The sequence below is a fragment of the Pristis pectinata genome, chromosome 9 (genome assembly GCF_009764475.1).
Source record: "Pristis pectinata isolate sPriPec2 chromosome 9, sPriPec2.1.pri, whole genome shotgun sequence".
NCBI lineage: Eukaryota > Metazoa > Chordata > Chondrichthyes > Rhinopristiformes > Pristidae > Pristis > Pristis pectinata.
Genome location: NC_067413.1, coordinates 98,088,776 through 98,108,709, shown reverse-complemented (window position 1 = coordinate 98,108,709; position 19,934 = coordinate 98,088,776). Strand labels below are relative to the sequence as shown.

General features: G+C 42.7%; 1 protein-coding gene across 2 annotated transcripts in view; it reads left to right on the top strand.

Moving 5' to 3' along the window:
- The first annotated feature begins 2,323 nt into the window (after positions 1–2,323).
- Positions 2,324–19,934, top strand: part of LOC127574184 (upstream-binding protein 1-like) — a 78,630-nt gene continuing 61,019 nt past the window's right edge. For both annotated transcript variants that reach the window (XM_052022972.1, XM_052022971.1), the window contains exons 1-3: positions 2,324–2,861; positions 6,962–7,113; positions 19,340–19,416. In XM_052022972.1, the coding sequence (XP_051878932.1) occupies positions 2,749–2,861; positions 6,962–7,113; positions 19,340–19,416 (342 nt within the window). In that variant the 5' untranslated portion in view covers positions 2,324–2,748. The remainder of the gene's footprint in view (positions 2,862–6,961; positions 7,114–19,339; positions 19,417–19,934) is intronic.

Sequence of the window (19,934 nt, the reverse complement as noted above, 5' to 3'; positions counted from 1 at the left end):
CCCTTCATCAGGACTGGAAAGGAAGAGGGCAGAGGCCAGAATAAAAGGGCTGGCAGAGGAGCATGAGCTGGCGGGTGATTGGTGAATATCACATCATTCCCACTACCCCCCCCTCCCCTACTCACCTATCCTCCCCCCTCACCTGGATTCACCTATCACCTACCAGCTCATGCTCCTCCCCCTCCCCACACCCTGTTATTCTGACTTCTACCCTCTTTCTTTCCAGTCCTGATGAAGGGTCTCGACCCCAAACGTCGACCATCCCTTTGCCTCCATAGATGCTGCCTGACACGCTGAGTTCCTCCAGCAGTTTGTTTTCTACTCCAGATGCCAGTATCCTTCAGTCTCTTCTGTCTCCGTTTTACCACTCCATTGCAGCAAGTCAGGCAGTATTTGTGGTAAGAAACAAAGTCAAAGTTTGTTGTCATATGCACAGGTACATTGAAGATCTTACTTGCAGCAGTATCACAGGCACATAGCATTATATAAGCAGAAAAATTAACATTTCGTGTTCTTGCCAACTCTGCTTGCTCCACCCGGCACCATTTCGCCATCTTTTTATTCGGTGCTGAACCCTTGAATGTCAAGGTGACAGAATCCTGTGTGCAATTCGAGAGTGTCTGGAGCCGCTGATCAGCAAATAAATTGGTAAATTGGTTTATTATTGCCACATGTACTGAGATACAGTGTAAAACTTGTCTTGCTTACTGTCCATACAGATCAATTCATTACAACAGTGCATTGAGGAAGTACAAGGGAAAAGAACATAGAACAGTGAAGCACAGAACATGCCCTTTGGCCCACAGTGTTGTGCCGACATAGGTAATCCATCCTACCTACAGAATGCCCATATCCCTCGATTTTCCTCTCATTCATGTGCCCATCCAAGCCCCTCTTAAAATACCCCAATGAATTTGCCTCCACCACCCTATCAGGCAACACATTCCAGGCATCCACCACTCTCTCAGTAAAAAATGTACCCCTCTCGTCTGTTCTGAACCTACCCCCTCTCACCTTAAATGCATGCCCTCTGGTATTGGCTCGCTCAATAATGGGAAAAAGATATTGCTTGTCCACCCTATCTATGCCTCTCATAATTTTATACACTTCTCCAGAGAAAAGAGCCCAAGTTTGTCCAGCCTCTCCTGATAGCACATGCCCTCTAATCCAGGCAGCATCCTGGTAAACCTCCTCTGCACCTTCTCTAAAGCCTCAACATCCTCCCTATAGTGAGGTGACCAGAATTGCATGCAATACTCTAAATGCGGCCTAACCAGCGATGCATCATAACTTCTATACTCAATACCTCGATTAACGAAAGCAAGCATTCCATAAGCCTTCTTAACCACCCTATCTACCTGTGTAGTCACTTTCAATGAGTGATGGAAAATAACAGAATGCAGAATAAAGTCACAGAGAGATATAGCACGGATACAGGCCCTTCGTCCCAACCAGTCTATGCCAACCACAGTGCCCACTCAGTTAATCCCAATTTCCTGCGTTCAGCGCATATCCCTCCAAGCCCCGCCCCTCCATGTACCTATCCAAGTGCTTCTTAAATGATACTGTTGTACCTGCCTCACCCCCTTCCTCTGGAAAATTCAGTAATTATTCCTCCTAGTTCTGGATTCCTCCAGAGTTACCTTGTCAACATCCCTCAGTTGTGTATGCCTCAATAAGACCAACTAAACCCCAAGTAGTACCAGCCCAAACTGCTTACCTTTCCTCTTCAGTGATTGTTACCGTTACCAAGAAAGTGCAGCGCACACAGACACAAGGGGTTCCGCAGATGCTGGAATCTGGAGCAACACACACACACACGCACACACACACACACAATGCTGGAGGAACTCAGCAGGTCAATGGAGCATCTATGGAGGGAAATAAACAGTCGACATTTCGGACCTAAACCCTTCACCTGGACTGGAAAGGAAGAGGGGAGAAGCCAGAATAAAAAGGGGAGGGGGAGGAGCAGGAGCTGGCAGGTGACAGGTGAGTCCAGGTAATCCAGAGATAGGTGAACCCCTTCTCACCTGGACTCACCTGTCGCCTGCCAGCTCCTCCCCCTCCCCTTTTTATTCTGGCTTCTCCCCTCTATCTTTCCAGCCCAGATGAAGGGTTTAGGTCCGAAACGCTGACCTGTGCATCTCCCTGCACAGATGCTGCCCGACCTGCTGAGTTCCTCCCGCACCTGGTGTGGTTGGGTGCCGGCAGCCGGCGGTGACGTCAGGAAAGGGTTGCCGGCCCGAGGGCGGGGGTGCGCCTGCGCAGTCGGGGGTGGGGGGGGGGGGAGCCGGCGTGCGCGGTGACGCGGGTTGTCCGCTCGGAGAGGGGGCCGAGCGGCTGGCGGCCATGTTAGTGCTGGAGTCGGCGAGGGCGCGGAGGGGAGGCGGCGGCGTTAGCGGCGGCAGCCCGGGCTGTGCGTGAGCGGGGGAGCGGCTCTCACCCTCGTCGAAGGCTCCGCAGGCGTCACCCGGCCCCCCCCTGCCACACGGAGGGGGGAGGAGACGGCAGTGGTGACCGGCTGCGAGGCGCCGCCATGGCGGTGTGAGGCGAGGGCGGCGGGTGTGTGACTGGAAGCGAAAGGCGGGCCCGCGCTTTCCGAGTGTGAGGGGAGCCGGGGGTCGGGGCCTGGGGGCAGGGGAGCGCCGCCTGCCCACACCCGCTCCCCCTCCCCAGCGGGCTCACCCTCCACCCCCACCCCGGGGCGGTGCGCGCCCCTCCCGGGCTCGGCCGCCTTCACTGACCATGGCCTGGGTGCTGAAGATGGACGAAGCCATCGAGTCCGGCCTGGTGCACGACTTCGACTCCAGCTTGTCGGGGATCGGCCAGGAGCTCGGCTCCGGGGCTTACAGTATGAGGTGAGAGGCAGGCGGTGGCGGACTGGAGCCATTGCCCGAGCCCCTTTGTTCGTCTGTGGGGCCGCCGCAAGCTTCACTCCCTCGGCTTTCGCTCCTTTATTGCGATCAGGACGCACCGCAACCGTCCTCCTGAATGTATTCTGTTGCCGACTTCCAGGAAGTCGTTCCACTTCAGTGTGCTGTGTGTTAAACTCCTTGCCGTGGGGTTTAAGATGATTTATTGGACTCCAAATGTATTGAAAAATCAACGTCACCTCTTCCCAAAACCAGGGTAAACAAACACCGAAAAAAAGCTGGGAAACACGCAGGAGGTCGGGCAACATCCCTGGCAAGTTTCAAATGGAGGCCCCCTTCCTCGGAGCTGTGTTGTCTTTTGTATCTTGACGTTAATTTTGTATCTCCACGGCTGTCTGACCTGATATTTCCAGCACTTTCAATTTGTTTTATTTTTTATTATACTACAGACAACAGGTTACATGGTGTTCAGTGAAGTGAATTTGAAGCATAATGCTATTATTACAGTGTAAACTGTTTTTGTTTTGTTTTCTTGTCACCATAACAGCTTCTAAGTAACTTCTAACTCTGCCCTACCCTTGAAGTGGTACAAGTGCTGTTCCCTTCAGGATTTCAATATCATGCATGAAACTTGAAATTTTAATGGCTGTGATACTACGGGGTCCTAATGTAAGGATTTGGCGTTGTGCAGATCTGTTGTGAAGACTTTATGCTTGTCAGTGTATGGATGGACTGACAGGAGCCTGATCTAGTGCTATCCTGCAGAGAGCTGATTTTATTTTATTGACTTCAGTTGAAACACTTGCAGCTATGTACCCACCTTTCTTAAAAGAAGACATCTACTTGGACTGTATGCTGCTATACTGGGCACGTGGTGCATATTCCTGCCCTTAGCGCTACTGCATGTTGCTGTGCTGAGAATTTGGCACAAATTCCTACCCTCTGCTGCTGCTCCCAAAAAAAATCACCCTGCAGCTCTGTGTGGAGTGGCTGCCTGTAGGGTCAGGTGTTGGGCAAGTGGTACAACTGCTCAGTGATGAGATGTAGGCCTCCAGACTGTATCATGATGGGCATTATGACTACGGACTATTTTTAGGGAATGGCAGCACCTGCTCCATGTGTTGATGGACTGCCTGGATCCTAGTGTCTCTCACCACCACCTGGTGGATGTGATGGAAGCCACTGTCCCCCTGTCTCTTTGTTCAGCTCTCTTCAGTCCAAAGATTTCTATATGGTAACAAGCCCAATGGTAGAACAATAGTGACTGGGTCTGAGATGCCACTGTGGTCCTATGAGCTGAGTTGGGGAGGCAAGTGTGACTGAAAGCGAAGGCAGGCTGCTTTCCGGTGAGGGGCAGGTAGCTGGGGACTGGTGGCAGGGAGTGTTTAGAGTGCTGCTGAGCTAAGAAACAACGAGAAGCAGAATGCATTATTGGCTTTGTTTATAGGCCCCCACACAGCAACAGTAATGAAGGACATAATATAAATCAGTGCATGTAACAAGGTTAATGCAATAATCATGGGGGATGTATGGGTTGGGCAGACTAATAGTAGAGGCTAAATTTGAATGTACAAGTAGTGCAACACAGACATAGCTTGCAGCTCTGTTGCCTCACAGCTCCAACAACCTGGATTTGTTTCTGATCTCTGGTGCTTTTTTGTGGGGTTCGCATGTTCTTCCTGTGACCAGTTTCCTGCCGCCTCCTGAAGATGGTTGGGGTTTGTACGTTAATTGACCACTCTAAGTTGCCCCTAGTGTGTGGATGTGAATTAGTCTAGGAGTAGTTGAGGGGAATAAAATGGAATTAGTGTAAGTGGGTGCATGATGGTCAGCAGAGACTTGGTGTACTGAAGGCTCTGTTTAAGTACTGTTTGAGTCTGGTTTCTAGATCAGTCGGCTGAGGTGCCAGTGACTGTTCAGGTTTTTTGTTAGATCTGATGTTCTGTAATGAGGGAGTTAATTGATCTGGTGGCTAGGGGCCTTTAGTGAACAGTGATCATTGTATGATTAAAATCTTACAAAGATTGAAAGTGATTTAATTCAATCTAAAACCAGGGTCTCTTAAACCTGAAAAAAAACTAGATTCATTTGGGATAGCATCTGAGAACATTCAATCCATTCATTGGATGAACACAAAACTCTCAAACTACTCACTTGCTTGCATCTCCTGCCCTGTCTGTTGGAGAGATTATGGGTCCCATGTTGACTTCACCAACTACTTTGTAACAAGCAAAACCTGGATGACAGCATCCTTGTTCCTGAGGGACTGCCTTACCTGGGGTGCAGGAAGGTTAAAACTAAGTTCAAAAGATAATGTAATAGAAGCTGTTTAGGCAGTGGAGGCCCAAGTTTAATGGTTGAATAATGATAACTTTAACAAACTGATTATTAGTACAGTTTGGTTCAGCCCAATAGAATATGTAAAAATGCAGGGAGAGATTGCAAAGGTTAAAGCTGATTATGATACCTGGATGATCTAAAGGAATGAATCAAGTTTCTGTTTTATGGCAGTTTTGCCATTATCTAATTTTTTTGGTTTTCTGAAACCAGCCTTAGTTGTATAAAATACAGGCACTTTAACATGCCAGTTTCCCTTTCCATCACTCGGACTAAATGTTTAGTTTTGCCTTTTTGCTCCTTCCTACACTTAGTTGAAGTACAAGTCTTCAATGAGATAGGCAAAACATAAAATTCCTCATGTTCATGCTGTTTGTGAGCAGGTTGTGCTTAAATTTTAAGGGAACAATTTGGCTTTTGGATGACATTACATGATTGCATAATAGCAGAATAACTTTTTCCATGTGTGGTACTAAGATTACTTGAAGATTGTGTTTATTGTAGTGATGCAATATCATTTTCTATACATAAACTGAGGTATTGTAGCTTAGTGGTTAATATTTGAGTGGCCTTTGATTTTTTTTTGCCAATGGGGTAAAAGTATCAGTAAAGCTTTAGAAATATAAAACGTGAAGCAGGTTATTAAAACAGAAAATTGTGGGAATATGAGGTCAGTAAAGACAAACAGTTGATGCTTCAGGCTGATGATCTTTGAACATATTCCAAAGAAATAACAATCTGCTGAGTATTTCCAACATCTTCTGTATTTTTACATCAGATTGGCAGTATTTTTGCTTTTCAGTGTGAAAATGTATTATTTTTGGACTATAAGGAAGTGTACATTGGAGTTCGTTGTGGTTTGGTACAAGAACCACTGCTTTTCTTAATGTATATTATGACTTGCTTGTGGAGGGCACAGTTTCCACATTTACAGATGAGACCTTGGAGGTGTAGTGAATAGGAGGTCAGGAGTAAATTAATGTCATATTGTGGAATAGGTGGAAGGTGAAGATGTTGAAAAATGTAAAGGAAGAATGAGTCATAACCATGCAGTGCAGAAATTGGCTCACCATATCCATGTCGACTATTGTACTTCTCTGTAATAAGGGGTAATATAAACATAAGGGCACAATTCTAAAAGGAAATAGAAATCTGGAGTTTGTATATAGTTTATTGCAAGAGGTAGGACAGGTAGTGAAAGTGCAGGTAATAGTCTTAAGAGCAAGGATGTCCTGTTGAACCGTCGTAAAACATTGGTCATATTTGGTGTATTGTTTTCACTTCTGAACTCCACACTTTAGGAAAGATGTGGAGGCTATAGAAAGAACCTCAGTGATTTACTGAAGTGATCCCAGGGATAAGGGACTTCAGTTATGTGGCTAGACAGGAAAAGATGAAGATGGGAGCACAGCATTGAGAGGATGTATTCAAGAACTGATGTATTTAAAATCATGAAGTTTACAAGCAGACTAGATAGGAACAAACTGTTCCCATTGGTGGAGGTCTCAAAAAGGGACAGAATGAAGATGAGTGGCAGAAGAACCAATATGATATGAGGATAAATCCTTTCACAGCTTTAGAGTCTGGAAGGCATGGGGCTGTAATGGAGGAAAATTCATTTGTGGCATCCAATTGTGTTTTTTGTTTCAAAATGCTGATGTCTTTTTTAATTTTAATTATTTTGTTGAGTGGTATCTTTTAGTTTTCCCTTGAAGTGAATGGAATTGATTGAGATTCTTATTTTGCAGTGATGTTTTGGCTCTGCCCATTTTCAAACAAGAAGATTCTAACCTTCCTCAGGAGGATGAAAGTAAACATCCACCATTCCAGTACGTGCTCTACGCAGCCACATCGCCTGCTGTTAAGCTACACGATGAAACACTCACCTACTTGAACCAAGGTATAGCTACTTATTTTGAGGAGGTTTTTAATGTGATTTATCACACCACTACTGGGTGAATTTGGTTGATGGGTGACATGCAAACTCCTGAGAGGGTGTGACAAAGTAGATGTTGAGATATTTCCACTAGTGGAAGAGTATTGAATGAGTGGGCAGTCATTTACAACTGAGGTGTATAGGAATTTCCTCGAGGTGGTGAATCTCTGGAATTCTACACCCCAAATAGTTGTGGAGGCTGGATTGCTGGAGATATTTAAACAAGAGGTAGATAAGTTCTTGAAAGATTGGGGAGTTGAGGACAATATGGAACTGGCATGGAAGAGAAGTGTTACCTGGGGCAAATGGGCCATGATCATATTAAATGGTGGGGCAAGTTGGAGCAGCCAAGTGGCCTACTTCTAGTGTTTTCTTGTGTTGTGAACCTGGAGAGCCATAGGATTTAAGAGGAATACTAAATTTATTGTACAAATTAAAACCTGAAAGCATTCTGCCTTCTCCTGTGTGACAATCTCAATATTGTGTTATTCCCCAATGTGAGGTTTGGTTCTTTGGGATACAAATAATGTAGTATTGTTATTTCCTGGGAATTTGATATGAAGATCCTTCATCTTAAGATGACTACATTGAAAACTTCATCTGATTTAGAGAATCTGTTAAACTTGGTGTCTCAACTTTGCTCATGTTTCAAGGAATATTTAGTGTCAGTATTTGGTTAATGCTACCATAAGGATTCTGCTAAAAAGCATGCTTTTTCCCCTTGTTCTACATCTATCAATGGGCTATCAGCATTGTAAAATATTAGGATGGAAGAAAGTAAATGTTACCTGCTTGACTGTACCTTCTGCTTGGATCATAATGCAAGAAGCTGTTACCTATTTTCATTGGTGCTGGAGTATAGAATAATTTCTCCAGATATCTTTTCCTGCTTGACTTCTCTTTGTGTTGTTTGATAGTTTTTTCAATGAAGAAACTCTAGTTGAATAAAGTATAAACTAGAAGCCAAGCAAAATACTATATTCACTGGAAATCTGAAAGTGTTGAAGTCTTAAAAAATTTAAAGATGACTTTTTCATCAGACCTGGAAGATGTGCTGGGTTTTAAACTACTAGGAAGTGGAGGAAAGAATGATGCATGTTGAGTAGAAAGGTGTGATTTTTAAAAAAAGAAAATGTAGCAAAGTAGAAAAAGGATTGTAATGGAACAAAAAAAGGTCTAGATCAGTTGAAAAATCACTTGAATCATTTAGAGGGACAGGAGGGACAATTGAGGGAGGTGGCTGGTGTGGTGATAAGAATTTTTGTTTAAACCAGTGATTGTGATCCAAAATTGTTGAACTCTGCCTTGAGCCTGGAAGACCAAGATACATAATTGAAAAATGAACTAACGTCTATAAGCCTGATGTCAAACCATCGGGGGTTTCTGAATAGTGGACTATTGGAGTTCTACTACAACTTTTTTCATGCCAGATGGTGGGATGTAGGAATGTTGTATGTTGTCCAGGGAGGGGCCACAGTATTGAAGTGCAAAACAAGGAGTGGAGCAGGTATCATAGGATCAATGCCAGGTTTTCTGAGTTTTGAGTCTTTGCAACTCTGCTTCCATCACCCTTTGAGGAATATTTTTAAGGCAGGGTTACTTAGCTTCCTAATAAGCAAGGGATTGAAAGGGAACGTGCAGCTATGCAGAGTTGAGGTTGCTGTCACATCAGGTGTGTTGAAGTATGGGGAGAATTAAAAAATGAAATCGCTTGGATTAGTATAAATGGGTGGTTGACGGTCAGCATGGACTCAGTGGGTCGAAGGGCCAGTTTGCATACTGTATCTCTGACTGATCTTACGGAAGAGAAGGCTAGAAGCGCCAAGTGTTCATAAGCTCAACAGAAGTTCAAGGAACGATACCTCTTGTGGCTTTATATTCTTGGGGCTTAAAGAATTCAATAATTTCAGCTGTTGCTTGTAATGATGCCGCTTGTCTTTTTAGCTGTTTTGTTTCTTTCACGGTCACGTCATGATCCTCTCTATCATTTCTACATTCCTGTCATCTACACAATTATTTTTCAATGGCCAGAAAAGTCAGTAACTGGAAACATTTATCACCTCTGCAGATGTTGAATATTGCCGGCATTTCTGCTTTAATGATAGCAGCTGTTTTATTTAGTTTGCTCATTTGGAGATGCTCTTGGCTGGGTCAGTGTGTATTGAAAGTTTGGATCACATCAGGTCATTTTAAGGCATGTACTACTATTAAGTAGTTTGCCACTGAACCAAAGTTTTGAGGTGTCCCTACTTAATTTAAGTCATCATTGTTGTTTTCCGCTAGCAGGAGTATAGCTGATCCCATGTGACGGTGCAAGTTGACAATATCCTTGGATCAGAGTTCTCCTGACAAAATGCTTGGAACATGGAACAAGAAACTCATGGACATTAGGTTGTTGATTTGAGAGATCTCCAAGCATGTCTGCGTCACCTGTGCAATGATGGGTACTGGTGATTATTGGACTGACTACCACTGAATCTGCTGCCTTGTTACCTCCATCAGCCTGGCCTCAATGGTTCCAACAGAAATGCTGTTCTTAAAAGCAAATCCATGAATGTCTTAAGGACCACTCAAAAGCTCTTCTCAGACAATGCTTCGCAACAACCTAAAGGTGTTGCAGAGTCCTCTCTGTGCCTGGACTGTGCTAAGGTCCACCACGTGAAGACATTTTTATCATCTCAGCCAGAAAGCACTAGAACTGATTTTGTTGAGAATGACCAAGAGATCCAGCAGCTAAGCAAACAAGATGTTCTTGGTTTAGAAACTCCATCACACTTCATGGGAGGAGAAACTGCTTCAGGCACCTGAAGGCTTGAGTCCAATGGAAAACCAGTGTCTAAAGAACAGAAGGTGATTAGAAAGAACACAGGAGACCCAAATAACTTACTCATACCCATGGCATGCATGGGTTCCTCAGTGTTGCCGAGACCACTTACAGCCCAAGCACCCAAAGGCTTGCCCCACTAAGAGCCAAACAGTTTATTCAAGGATAGAGAGTTAGGTGGAAGGGGCACTTCAGAGAAATGCTTAACCATGATTCGGTCTTGGCATGAGTGCCTTTGATTCCATTCTACATTAGCTATCTAATTCATTTTTTGTTGTCCTTCATGGAAGTTGAAGGTAATTTGTCAATTGTGGAATGAACCAGGCCCAAGCTGATGGATTTGCTGTTGTAGTTCCAAAACTTGGTGGGGAGGGACTTTGCATGCTCATTCACAACCTCATCTCCTAAATCTAGGAGGAGCAGGAGGATGTGCAAAGGCACCTCAGATGCCATAATTGTGACTATCTTTGGGAAAGGAGACTGATGTAACTCCCTGTTGTCTTGCTATAGGAAAGGCTGTTACAAAGATGGTCTCCAGCTGTCACCTTCTAGTTGCTGAAGACTTGTTGCCTAAATTACAAGTGAATTCTACCACTGAGAGGCATGATAGTCATGATCTTCACTGCAGCAAAATGCAAAGAGAAATGTCGGATACAGTAACAGGCACTTGTGTGGCCTTTTTGATTTTGAAAGCCCTCATCTGTCATGGAGAGGATTGTGGAGTACCCTTCTCAAATTTAACTGCCCTTTGGAAAATTGGTTCCCTTGTATGTTTGCTACATTATGCCAAGATGGCTGTGATTCCAATCGATGGGTCCATCTGTTTACTGCCATCCTTGGTGCAGACTTGTGTAGAGCAGTGTCATCACTCCAGCACTCTTAATGTTTCTCATGGCAATTCTGCACCAAGTCTTCAATCAACTTCCTACTGCCATGGAACTAGTCTACAGTACTAATGGGAAGCTTTTAAGTTGCAGAACCACTACTCCAGATTCAAGGTTACTCCAGAATCAAGGTCACACCAGTCATGGAGTTGTTTAGCACAGAAGCAAGCCCTTTGGCCTGCTGTGTCCATTGCACCTGTTGTACCTGCCTACATTGATGCCTTTGTCTGTGTTAGGTCTCTGACAATAAACATCTCCAGTAAGACTCTAGGGGGAAACATGGACAGCTTCCCATTCCTCAGGAGCTACATCACAGTAAAAGGCAGATGATGATGAAGTTCACTTTTGCCTTCAGTGTGCCACAATGTGATTTTTCTGGGCTATTGGATATTACTCCAATTTTTTTTGGACTCTACATGGTAGTATAGTAGATTTCTCTGAGCTAGGTGAGTTTAAAGGGAGCACAAGAATTGGGACTTGAGTGAGTTCAAAAAGAGTGTGGGATCAGGGCCTGGGTGTGCTTAAAGGGAACAAGGGAAACAACCAGGTGATTGAGATGCCAAGACAACTGGGATTTTTGAACAATAGGATGGTGGATTATTGGAGTTTTGCTGCATTAGGACATTATTTGTGTAAGATGGATTCTTTTTTCTGGTGGCTTTTCTATCAATCTGAAAGCAAGGCATTGTTGGACAGTATTACATCTGGTATTTTTGATTTATTTAGCTATTTACATAGGGATCAATCTTGCAAATGTCAAAATGTATCATGTGCTACATCGTGCCAGGCATTAAGATAATTAAAATGTGTTAATGCATGATGTGATGAAGAATGTAGTCTAGGAACATTAAGGATTCACACAGAAAATAATTGAAGTCTTAAAGTATGAGGAATTTGTACTTCATATACCTTGCAGACAGAAACTAATTTTAAGTAAAACTAGCTAAATAGAATTCTAAATATTGGATTATTTTGTGTTTAAACAGGTCTGACTTAGAATCTCATGTGAGTTTCTATGTGAAGAGGGATGTTTTTAAAAACAGCTCAAATTGAAGAGTGTTTTTAGAGATCAGGATTAACACTTTCTTCTTTAAAATGTACATAAGGGAGTAAAGATGGTTCTAATTTCTGTACTTCACAGCTGTCAAATTGAAACACATTTCTTTACCTATGCTGTAACTTTCAATTATTAGGAAGTTGGAACATGATTAATTTACAAGAATCCAGTGCATTACATTTGCTTGTTAAAATTAAATTTGGTTCTGCATCATAATCCTGCATTCCTTGATGAGTAACAATGCTGTTTTTCAGGATTGAGAATTCTGGTATTTGGATTCTGAGGTGACTAATGAGGCCAATCCGGAATAGCAGACTCCTGCGTTGGCTGGACAGGTGGTTGGGTAGTTTGTAGGGAAATGTAAAACAAAAACTGAAATACTCAGCAGGTCAGACTGCATCTGTGGGAGGGAAACTGTTAAGCTTTCAGGACTGAGACCCTTCCATAGAACTGAAAAGACAAAAGAAGCTTGTAAAACTGGGGAAGGGTGATCTCTCTGATAGGGCAAACCAGGGTGACAATGGCAATAAACTGTAAACAAGGTTATCTGGTTAGTGAGTGAAAGGGAGCAGTTAGAAGGTGAGAACCTAGACAAAAGGATGTGGGAGTTGCAAAATGCAGAGCAGGAGGACAAGCCAGCTGGTGCAGGCAGAAGGACAGGTAGGATAACATATTAGGAAGTGTTGATTTATAGATTAAATGCCTGTTGTTCTTTCCCTCCTGTTAACCAATGAAGTTTGAGACTTTGCAAGACTCCCTTGTTGAAATGAGTTGTATAAAATGTTCAGGCTCCAGAATCCAAGTTCATTACTGCCTTTGTACCACCTGGTAATATAGTTTTAGCACCATTGGAAGAAGGTATTGTGACTTCTATACCTGTGCTGGACATAAAATTGGGCCCTGGATAATAACTAACGATGAATATTTGTGAATAAAGAAGTGAAAGGCATATTGGCTGCAAGACTAGCACAGCAGCCTACAACATGCTTGAAATAAAGAAGCACATTTAGATATTTTTGCTGTGTTTCCCAGAAATAATACTGCAATTTTCTCCATCTGCAACTGAGTTTGTATTGATGTCAGTGAAATTTGAGTCATTGAATTGCTGAACTTGTATGCCAATTTAATTGTAAATGTATTCACCAAAAGTGGTGTTGGAAACTTGTTTTTCAAACAGTCTTCCTGGATGCTAACTTTAAAGAATCTGGCAGGTTTGATCTGAGAGTCAGAAAAAAACCCTAGAAATTTTTTGGTGGGGGGGGGGGGGTTGGCAGGGAGTGAAACAAATTCCATAGAGAAACAGTTAATGTTTTGGGTTGAAGATCTTTCATTGGTGCCATTTGGTTCCTTTCTGGACCTTGGACATGTGTGCAAGGATGGGTATCGGTGTAAAAGTTGTGTATGGGACAGACATTGGTATAAGTCTTGAAGTTATGCTAAAAACAAATGCAAGTTACAACCACATCTGTCATTTAATCAATTGTGACAAACTTAAACTGCAGTTGTTTAAGATGCAGTTCTCATTCTATTATACATAATATGTGCAATTTAAAACCATTGGTCAAATTTCAATACTTGTATTTAGTTCAAGAGAAGATGCAATATATTAATTTCATCTTTCTTGGTGTTCAGTTTTTCTTACTCATTTTGTACTGAAGTTCCTCCCCTCTAAGGTTGGAAAATTTCATCAGCTGCATCCGAGATTCCCAACAGTTTGTTGCTGCTCACTTCAAAATATTTTTCTCTGGAACCCCATACCACCTACTTTCCAATTGCATTATAATTGTGTAATAATAAAATGTTTTCTTTTAATCAACCCCCCCCCCCCCCCAAAATGTTATTTATGCATTACTTGTCAATGTCATCATGCTATTCAGATTAGCCTGGCAAAGCTAGTGGAGGGTTAAATACATTTAGAAAGCTAATGTAATGAAGTTGCCACAACAGAATCTCAAAGACACGTATCAGGAGTCCTCATTAACTTGCATTGTAACAGATACAAATGACTTTGTGAAACATATTCAGATTATGAACTGCAAACTGCCCATAATGTATGCCCCATTTATAACTTAAGAACATAAGAAAAAGAAGCAGGCATATGCCATTTGCCTTTTCAGGCTTGCTCTGCAACTCACTAAGGTTATGATGGACCTTCTACCTCAACATCACTTTCCTGCAAAAGTTCCTTATCTCTTAATTGTGTTAATATCCAGAATCAGATTTATTATCACTGACATATGATGTGAAATTTGTTGTTTTGTGGCAGCAGTACAGATCCAAAGATGTATCAATTTCTGTTTTGATTGTGGTCAGACACTGAACCTCTCTCTCCTCTAAACTCAAAAACAGAGGTCCTGTTTCCTTAGTCTGCCCATGTACATCAAACTTGCCAACCCATGAATTAATCTGAGGAACCTTTTGTTTCACTCCCTCTTTCCCAGATGTATCTTTGGTAGAAAAACCAGAGCTGCACTTGTACTCCATCTGCAGTCTCCCCAAGAAGTTGTGTAATCACAGCAAGGTGTAGGGTCATACAGCATGGAAAAAGGCCTTTCAGCCCATCTGTGTCCATGCTCACCAAGATGTATATTCAAGCCAATCCCATTTTCCAGCATTTGGCCCGTATCCTTCTAAACTTTTGCCATCCATATACCTGTTCACATACTAATGTATCTAATGTACCTGCTGCAACCACTTCCACTGGCAGCTGGTTCCATATATCTACCACTTGCTGTATTTTTTTTAAAACAGTTGCCCCTCAGCTTCTTATTAAACCTTTCACCTCTAACCCTAAATCTATGTCCTCTAGTTTTCAATTCCCCAACCCTGGGAAAAAGAAAGACTGTTCACCCTATCTATGCCCCTTTATGAGATCACCCCTCAGTCTCCTATGCTTAAAGAAGTAAAGGCCCAGCTTCTCTAATCTCTACAATGTCCAGGCAACATCTGGTAAATTTTTTCTGCACTTTCTAGTTTAATAACATCTTTCCTATAACAGGGCAACCAAAACTGTATACAGTACTCAAAGTGCAGCCTCACTACCATCTTGTATAACTGCAACATAACTTCCCAGCTCCTATACTCAATGCCCCAACCAATGAAAGCCAGTGTGCCAAATGCCTTCTTCACCACCCTATCTACCTGATACGCTGCTTTCATTGAACTTTGCACTTGCACTCCTAGGTCTCTCTGTTGCATAACACTCCCCAGGGCCTTTACATTCACTGTCTCAGTCCTACCCTGGTTTGATCTCCCAAAGTACAATACCTCACATTTGCCAAACTTCAGCCCACATACTAGCTGATCAGGGTCCCTCTAATTTTTCATAGCTTTCTACACTATCTACAATGCCACCTATTTTAGTATCATCTGCAAACTTATCAACCATGCCGTGTATATTCACATCCAAGTCATTTATATGAATTACTAACAACAAAGGTCCCAGCACCGGGACCCTGTGACACACCACTGGATGCAGCTGTCCGGACTGAGAAGCAATCCTCAACCTCACTTATTCACTTTAATGTGCCTTAAAGCCTCCAATACCTCCTCCTTGCTAATTTGTATGTGGTCCAAGGAAACACCACTCATTTCCCCCATTTCCTTAGCTTCCATCATTTTCTCCACAGTAAAAACTGAAGAGAAATATTCATTGAAAATCTCACTCATTTCCTTTGGTTCCACACACAGATGGCCATGCTGATCTTTAAGGGGACCTATTCTCTCACTAGCTACCCTTTTAAATATACCTATAGAATCTCTTGGGATATTGCTTCACCTTGCCTTCCAGATCCTTCTCATATCCTCTTTTAGCCCTCCTAACTTCTCTCAAGTACACTCCTCCACTTCTTGCAGTCATCATGAGATTCACTAGTTCCCAATTGTTTATGCACAGTCTATGCCTCCTTTTTCTGAACCAGAGTCTCAATATCTTGTCAGCCAGGTTTCTCAAAACCTGCCAGCCTCGCCCTTCACCCTGACAAGAACATGCAGGCCCTGAACTTGGGACATCACACTTTTAAACATCAACTTGGCAGATTCTCCTTTCCCTGCAAACAATCTTGCCCAATGAACCACTGCAAGGTCCTGGCTAATGGCTACGAAACTTGCACTGCCCCATTGTGAACCAGTCATATCCTTCTCCATAACTATTTTGAAACTAATAGAATTATGGTCTCTCGACCTAAAGTGCTCGCTGACAGATATTTCTGCACTTGCCCTACCTCATTTTCCAGGAGGAGGTCTGGTGTTGCACCCTCTCTAGTAGTTCCGTCTATATATTGATAAAGGAAGCTCTCTTGGACACATTTCACAAATTTCACTCTGTCCAAGTCTTTTACACAATGGTTGGCCCAGTCAATATCAGGGAAGTTAAAATCTCCCACTAATACTACTCTATTATGTTTACAGCTAGCTGCAATATCACTGCATGTCTGCTTCTCCGATTCCTGCTGACTTTTGGGGGGCCTGTAATACAATCTCATCTGAGTGACCATCCCCTTCTTTCTAAATTTTACCCATATGGCCTCGCTGGATGATTCTCCAAGATTATATTCTCTAATGACTGTTATGTTCTCATTCATCAAGAAGGCAACTTCTCCCTCATCTCTTACTGCACCTCTGTCACGCCTGTAGCATCTGTATCCTGGAACATTGAGCTGCCAGTCCTGCCCTTCCCTCAGCCATGTTTCTGTTATGGCAATGATAGCTCAGTTCCCAGAACTAATCCACGCCCTGAGTTCATCTGCCGTGCCTATCAAGCCTCTTGCATTGAAATAAATGCAGTTTAAGCCAATGGTCTTCTCCCTTTACTGAGCTCCTGTCTATCCTGATGACTAAGTTTGCTCTCATTGGTTAACGTATTATCCCCTGATTTCTCATCAGCCATTCTGCTGCTCAGGGCCCCACCTCCCTGCCACTCGAGTTTAAACCCTCCTGAGTAGCACTAGCAAATCTCCTGGCCAGGATATTGGACCCCTCCAGTTCAAGTGCAACCTGACTCTTGTACAGGTTACCCCTACCCCAGAAGAGATCCCAATGATCCAAGAACTTGAATCCCTGCCCCCTGCACCAGCTCCTCAGCCACATATTCATCTGAGCTATCTTTTTATTTCTACCCATACTAGCACATGGCATTAGGAGTAATCCAGAGATTACTACTTTGAGGTCCTGCTCCATGGTAAAAACAGGAGAAATAATCATTGAGAACTCTGCCCATCTCCAGTGGCTCCACACACAGATTTCCACCTTGGTCTTTCAGGGGCTCTATTCTCTCCCAAGTCACTCTCTTTCCCTTAATATATTTAAAAATCTCTTAGGATTCTCCTTTCCCCTCTTTTCGCTCCTAATTTCCTTATTGCGTATACTCCGGCATCCTCTATATACTTCCAGTGATTCACTTAATCCTAGCTGCCTGTATCTGACCCAAGATTCATTTTTGTTGACCAGAGTTACAATATACCTTGACATTCAGGGTTCCCAACTCCCAGCAGCTTTACCTTTTACCTTAACAGGAACATATAGTCCTTGAACTCTTGCTCTCTCACTTTTTAAAAAACCTCCCATTGCCAGAAGTCCCTTTGCCTGCAAACAACCTAGCCCAATCAACCTTTGCAAGCTCCTGTCCAATACCATCAAAATTCACCTTGCCTCAGTTCAGGACTTTAACCTGCGCACCAGTTCTGTCCCTTTCCATAACTATTTTAAAACTAATGCAACTATGGTCACTGGTCCCAAAGTACTCCCCCTACCATGACCTCAGGCCTGTTTGGGGGCCTATAGTACAATCCCAACAAAGTGATCATCCCCTCCTTATTTCTCTGTTCCACCCATAAAGCCTCACTAGATGATCCTTCAGTAGTATCATCTCTAACTACTGCCGTGATGTTCCCCTTAATCAAAAAAGCAACTCCCTCTTTCCTCTTCCCTCCACCTCTTATTTCACCTAAAGTATATGTATCCCAAAACATTAAGCTGCTACTTCTGCCCTTCCCTGAGCCATGTTTCTGTAATGGCTCTTAGATCCCATTCCATGAACCTATCCATGCCCTAAGTTCATCTGCCCTACCTGTCAGACCTCATACATTGAAGTAAGTGCAATTTAATCCAACCGACTTTCCTCACTCTTTGCCATGCTCCTTCCTGTCCTGCCTGTTTGCTATTGCTGTCTTCTCTTATCACTATCCTGCCTCTCAATTGCCTCCCTTCTATTTGGAACCCTACCCCTCAGCAATCTAGTTTAATCCCTCCCTAGTAGCATTAGCAAATCTGCCTGCAATGATATTGGTCCCCCTCCAGTTTAGGTGTAACCCATCACTCTTGTATAGGTCACCCTGGCCCAGAAGAGATCCCAATGGTCCAAAAATCTGAATCCGTGCCCGCTGCAGGGATGGTCCTCCATCTAAATACTTCTCCACTGATGGGAATGGACACTTTGGACCACCAAGTGCATCAACACCTATTTACACTAATCCTCCACTCATCCCATTTTATTCTCCTCACATTCTCATTAACTCCGCCCTGATTTTACCACTCACCTACAGTGGCCAATTAACGTACCTAACTGCACAGCTTTCAAGGAAACTGGAGCACCCAGAGGAAACTCAAGATCCACTCATCTGGATCTTAATTGAGGAGGGATTCCTTCCTGGAAGGTCATGAGTATTTAGAATTCTCTACCTCAGTGAGCTGTGGTGAGACTGTCATAGAATATTTTCGAGGAAGATTTTTGGACTTCAGGGCAATGGAGGGGCAGACAGGAAAGAGGAACTGAAGCAAAGATTAGATCAGCCATTCTCTTATTGAATAGTAGAGCAGGCTTGAAAAGCTGGGGCCTATTGTTATTTGATTTTTAATCTAGTAATTTTAGAAGAATAGGTATTAAGTTAACTTGCTAATACTCATTAGTTTCCCTTCACCACTTTTAAATAGTGACTGATGAGCATGCTTGCAATCTAATAGAATGTTTCTTAAATTGAGAACTTTGCAGATGCTCAATCAATAATGCTTCAATATACAAACCTACACTAAATCCATGTTGACCAAAGCTGTGCTACTGCCAGGAAAATGAGTTACAACTATTTTGGATGTCTTGTCAGAAATTTTGTGCTAAATGGGCCAAAATTTTAAGCTTAATGTATTATTGCAATTATGTATGTTATCACAGAAGTTTATTGACCAGGTGTACTGTAACTGCTGTTTGAAAGCATTAAGACCTTGTAGTGTTTAAATTTTAGTTAATTCAAACCGTTTAATTGTTTTCAACTAAGAAGTGTTATGTCTCATAAGATTTGAATAGATTGTAGTGGCCATTGCACTTCAGTAACTTCCCACTGAACCATATCCCTGGAGGAAGTATGTCACTTTATAATTGCTTTTAAACCACTAGTAGTGTCATTTATAACAAATGAATCTGATCTTCAACAGGTCAATCTTATGAAGTCCGAATGTTGGATAATCGAAAAATAGGAGATTTGCCAGAAATAAGCGGGAAAATGGTAAAGGTGGGTCATTTCATTAATTGATACGTGTCTTCAGTGTAAATAGAACAGGTCTAAATTGTAACAATTTGCCTGTGTGATTTCTTGTCAGTGTATAATGTGAATCCACTCAATAGATAAGAAACCTTTAGGATGAACTGTTAATGTCCACTAAAGTGCCAATAAAAAGTTCAAGATCTTTCTTTGTAATCTTCAGTTTGCGCCTGAGAATTATGAAGATGAAAGAGTTAAATCTAAACACTTCAATCTTTATTTATCAATAAATAAAACATGGGTTACTTATGTCATGATGGGAATGGTAAGTAAAATAGAATTGATTATACCCAACATCTTCTTATATGCTTCCTTCCTCAGTGGCAGTGACCTCCACCTGCCTTCCAGTTGATACCACTCCAGCCCTGGATGATATTACTGTCATCTGTCTTGGGGATACTGTGTGTGTACCCTTCTGGTCCTACAGTTTGTATGGAAAGTTTTTTGGGCCAGTCACGGGCTTAGTTTATCTTTGAATTTATCTTTCA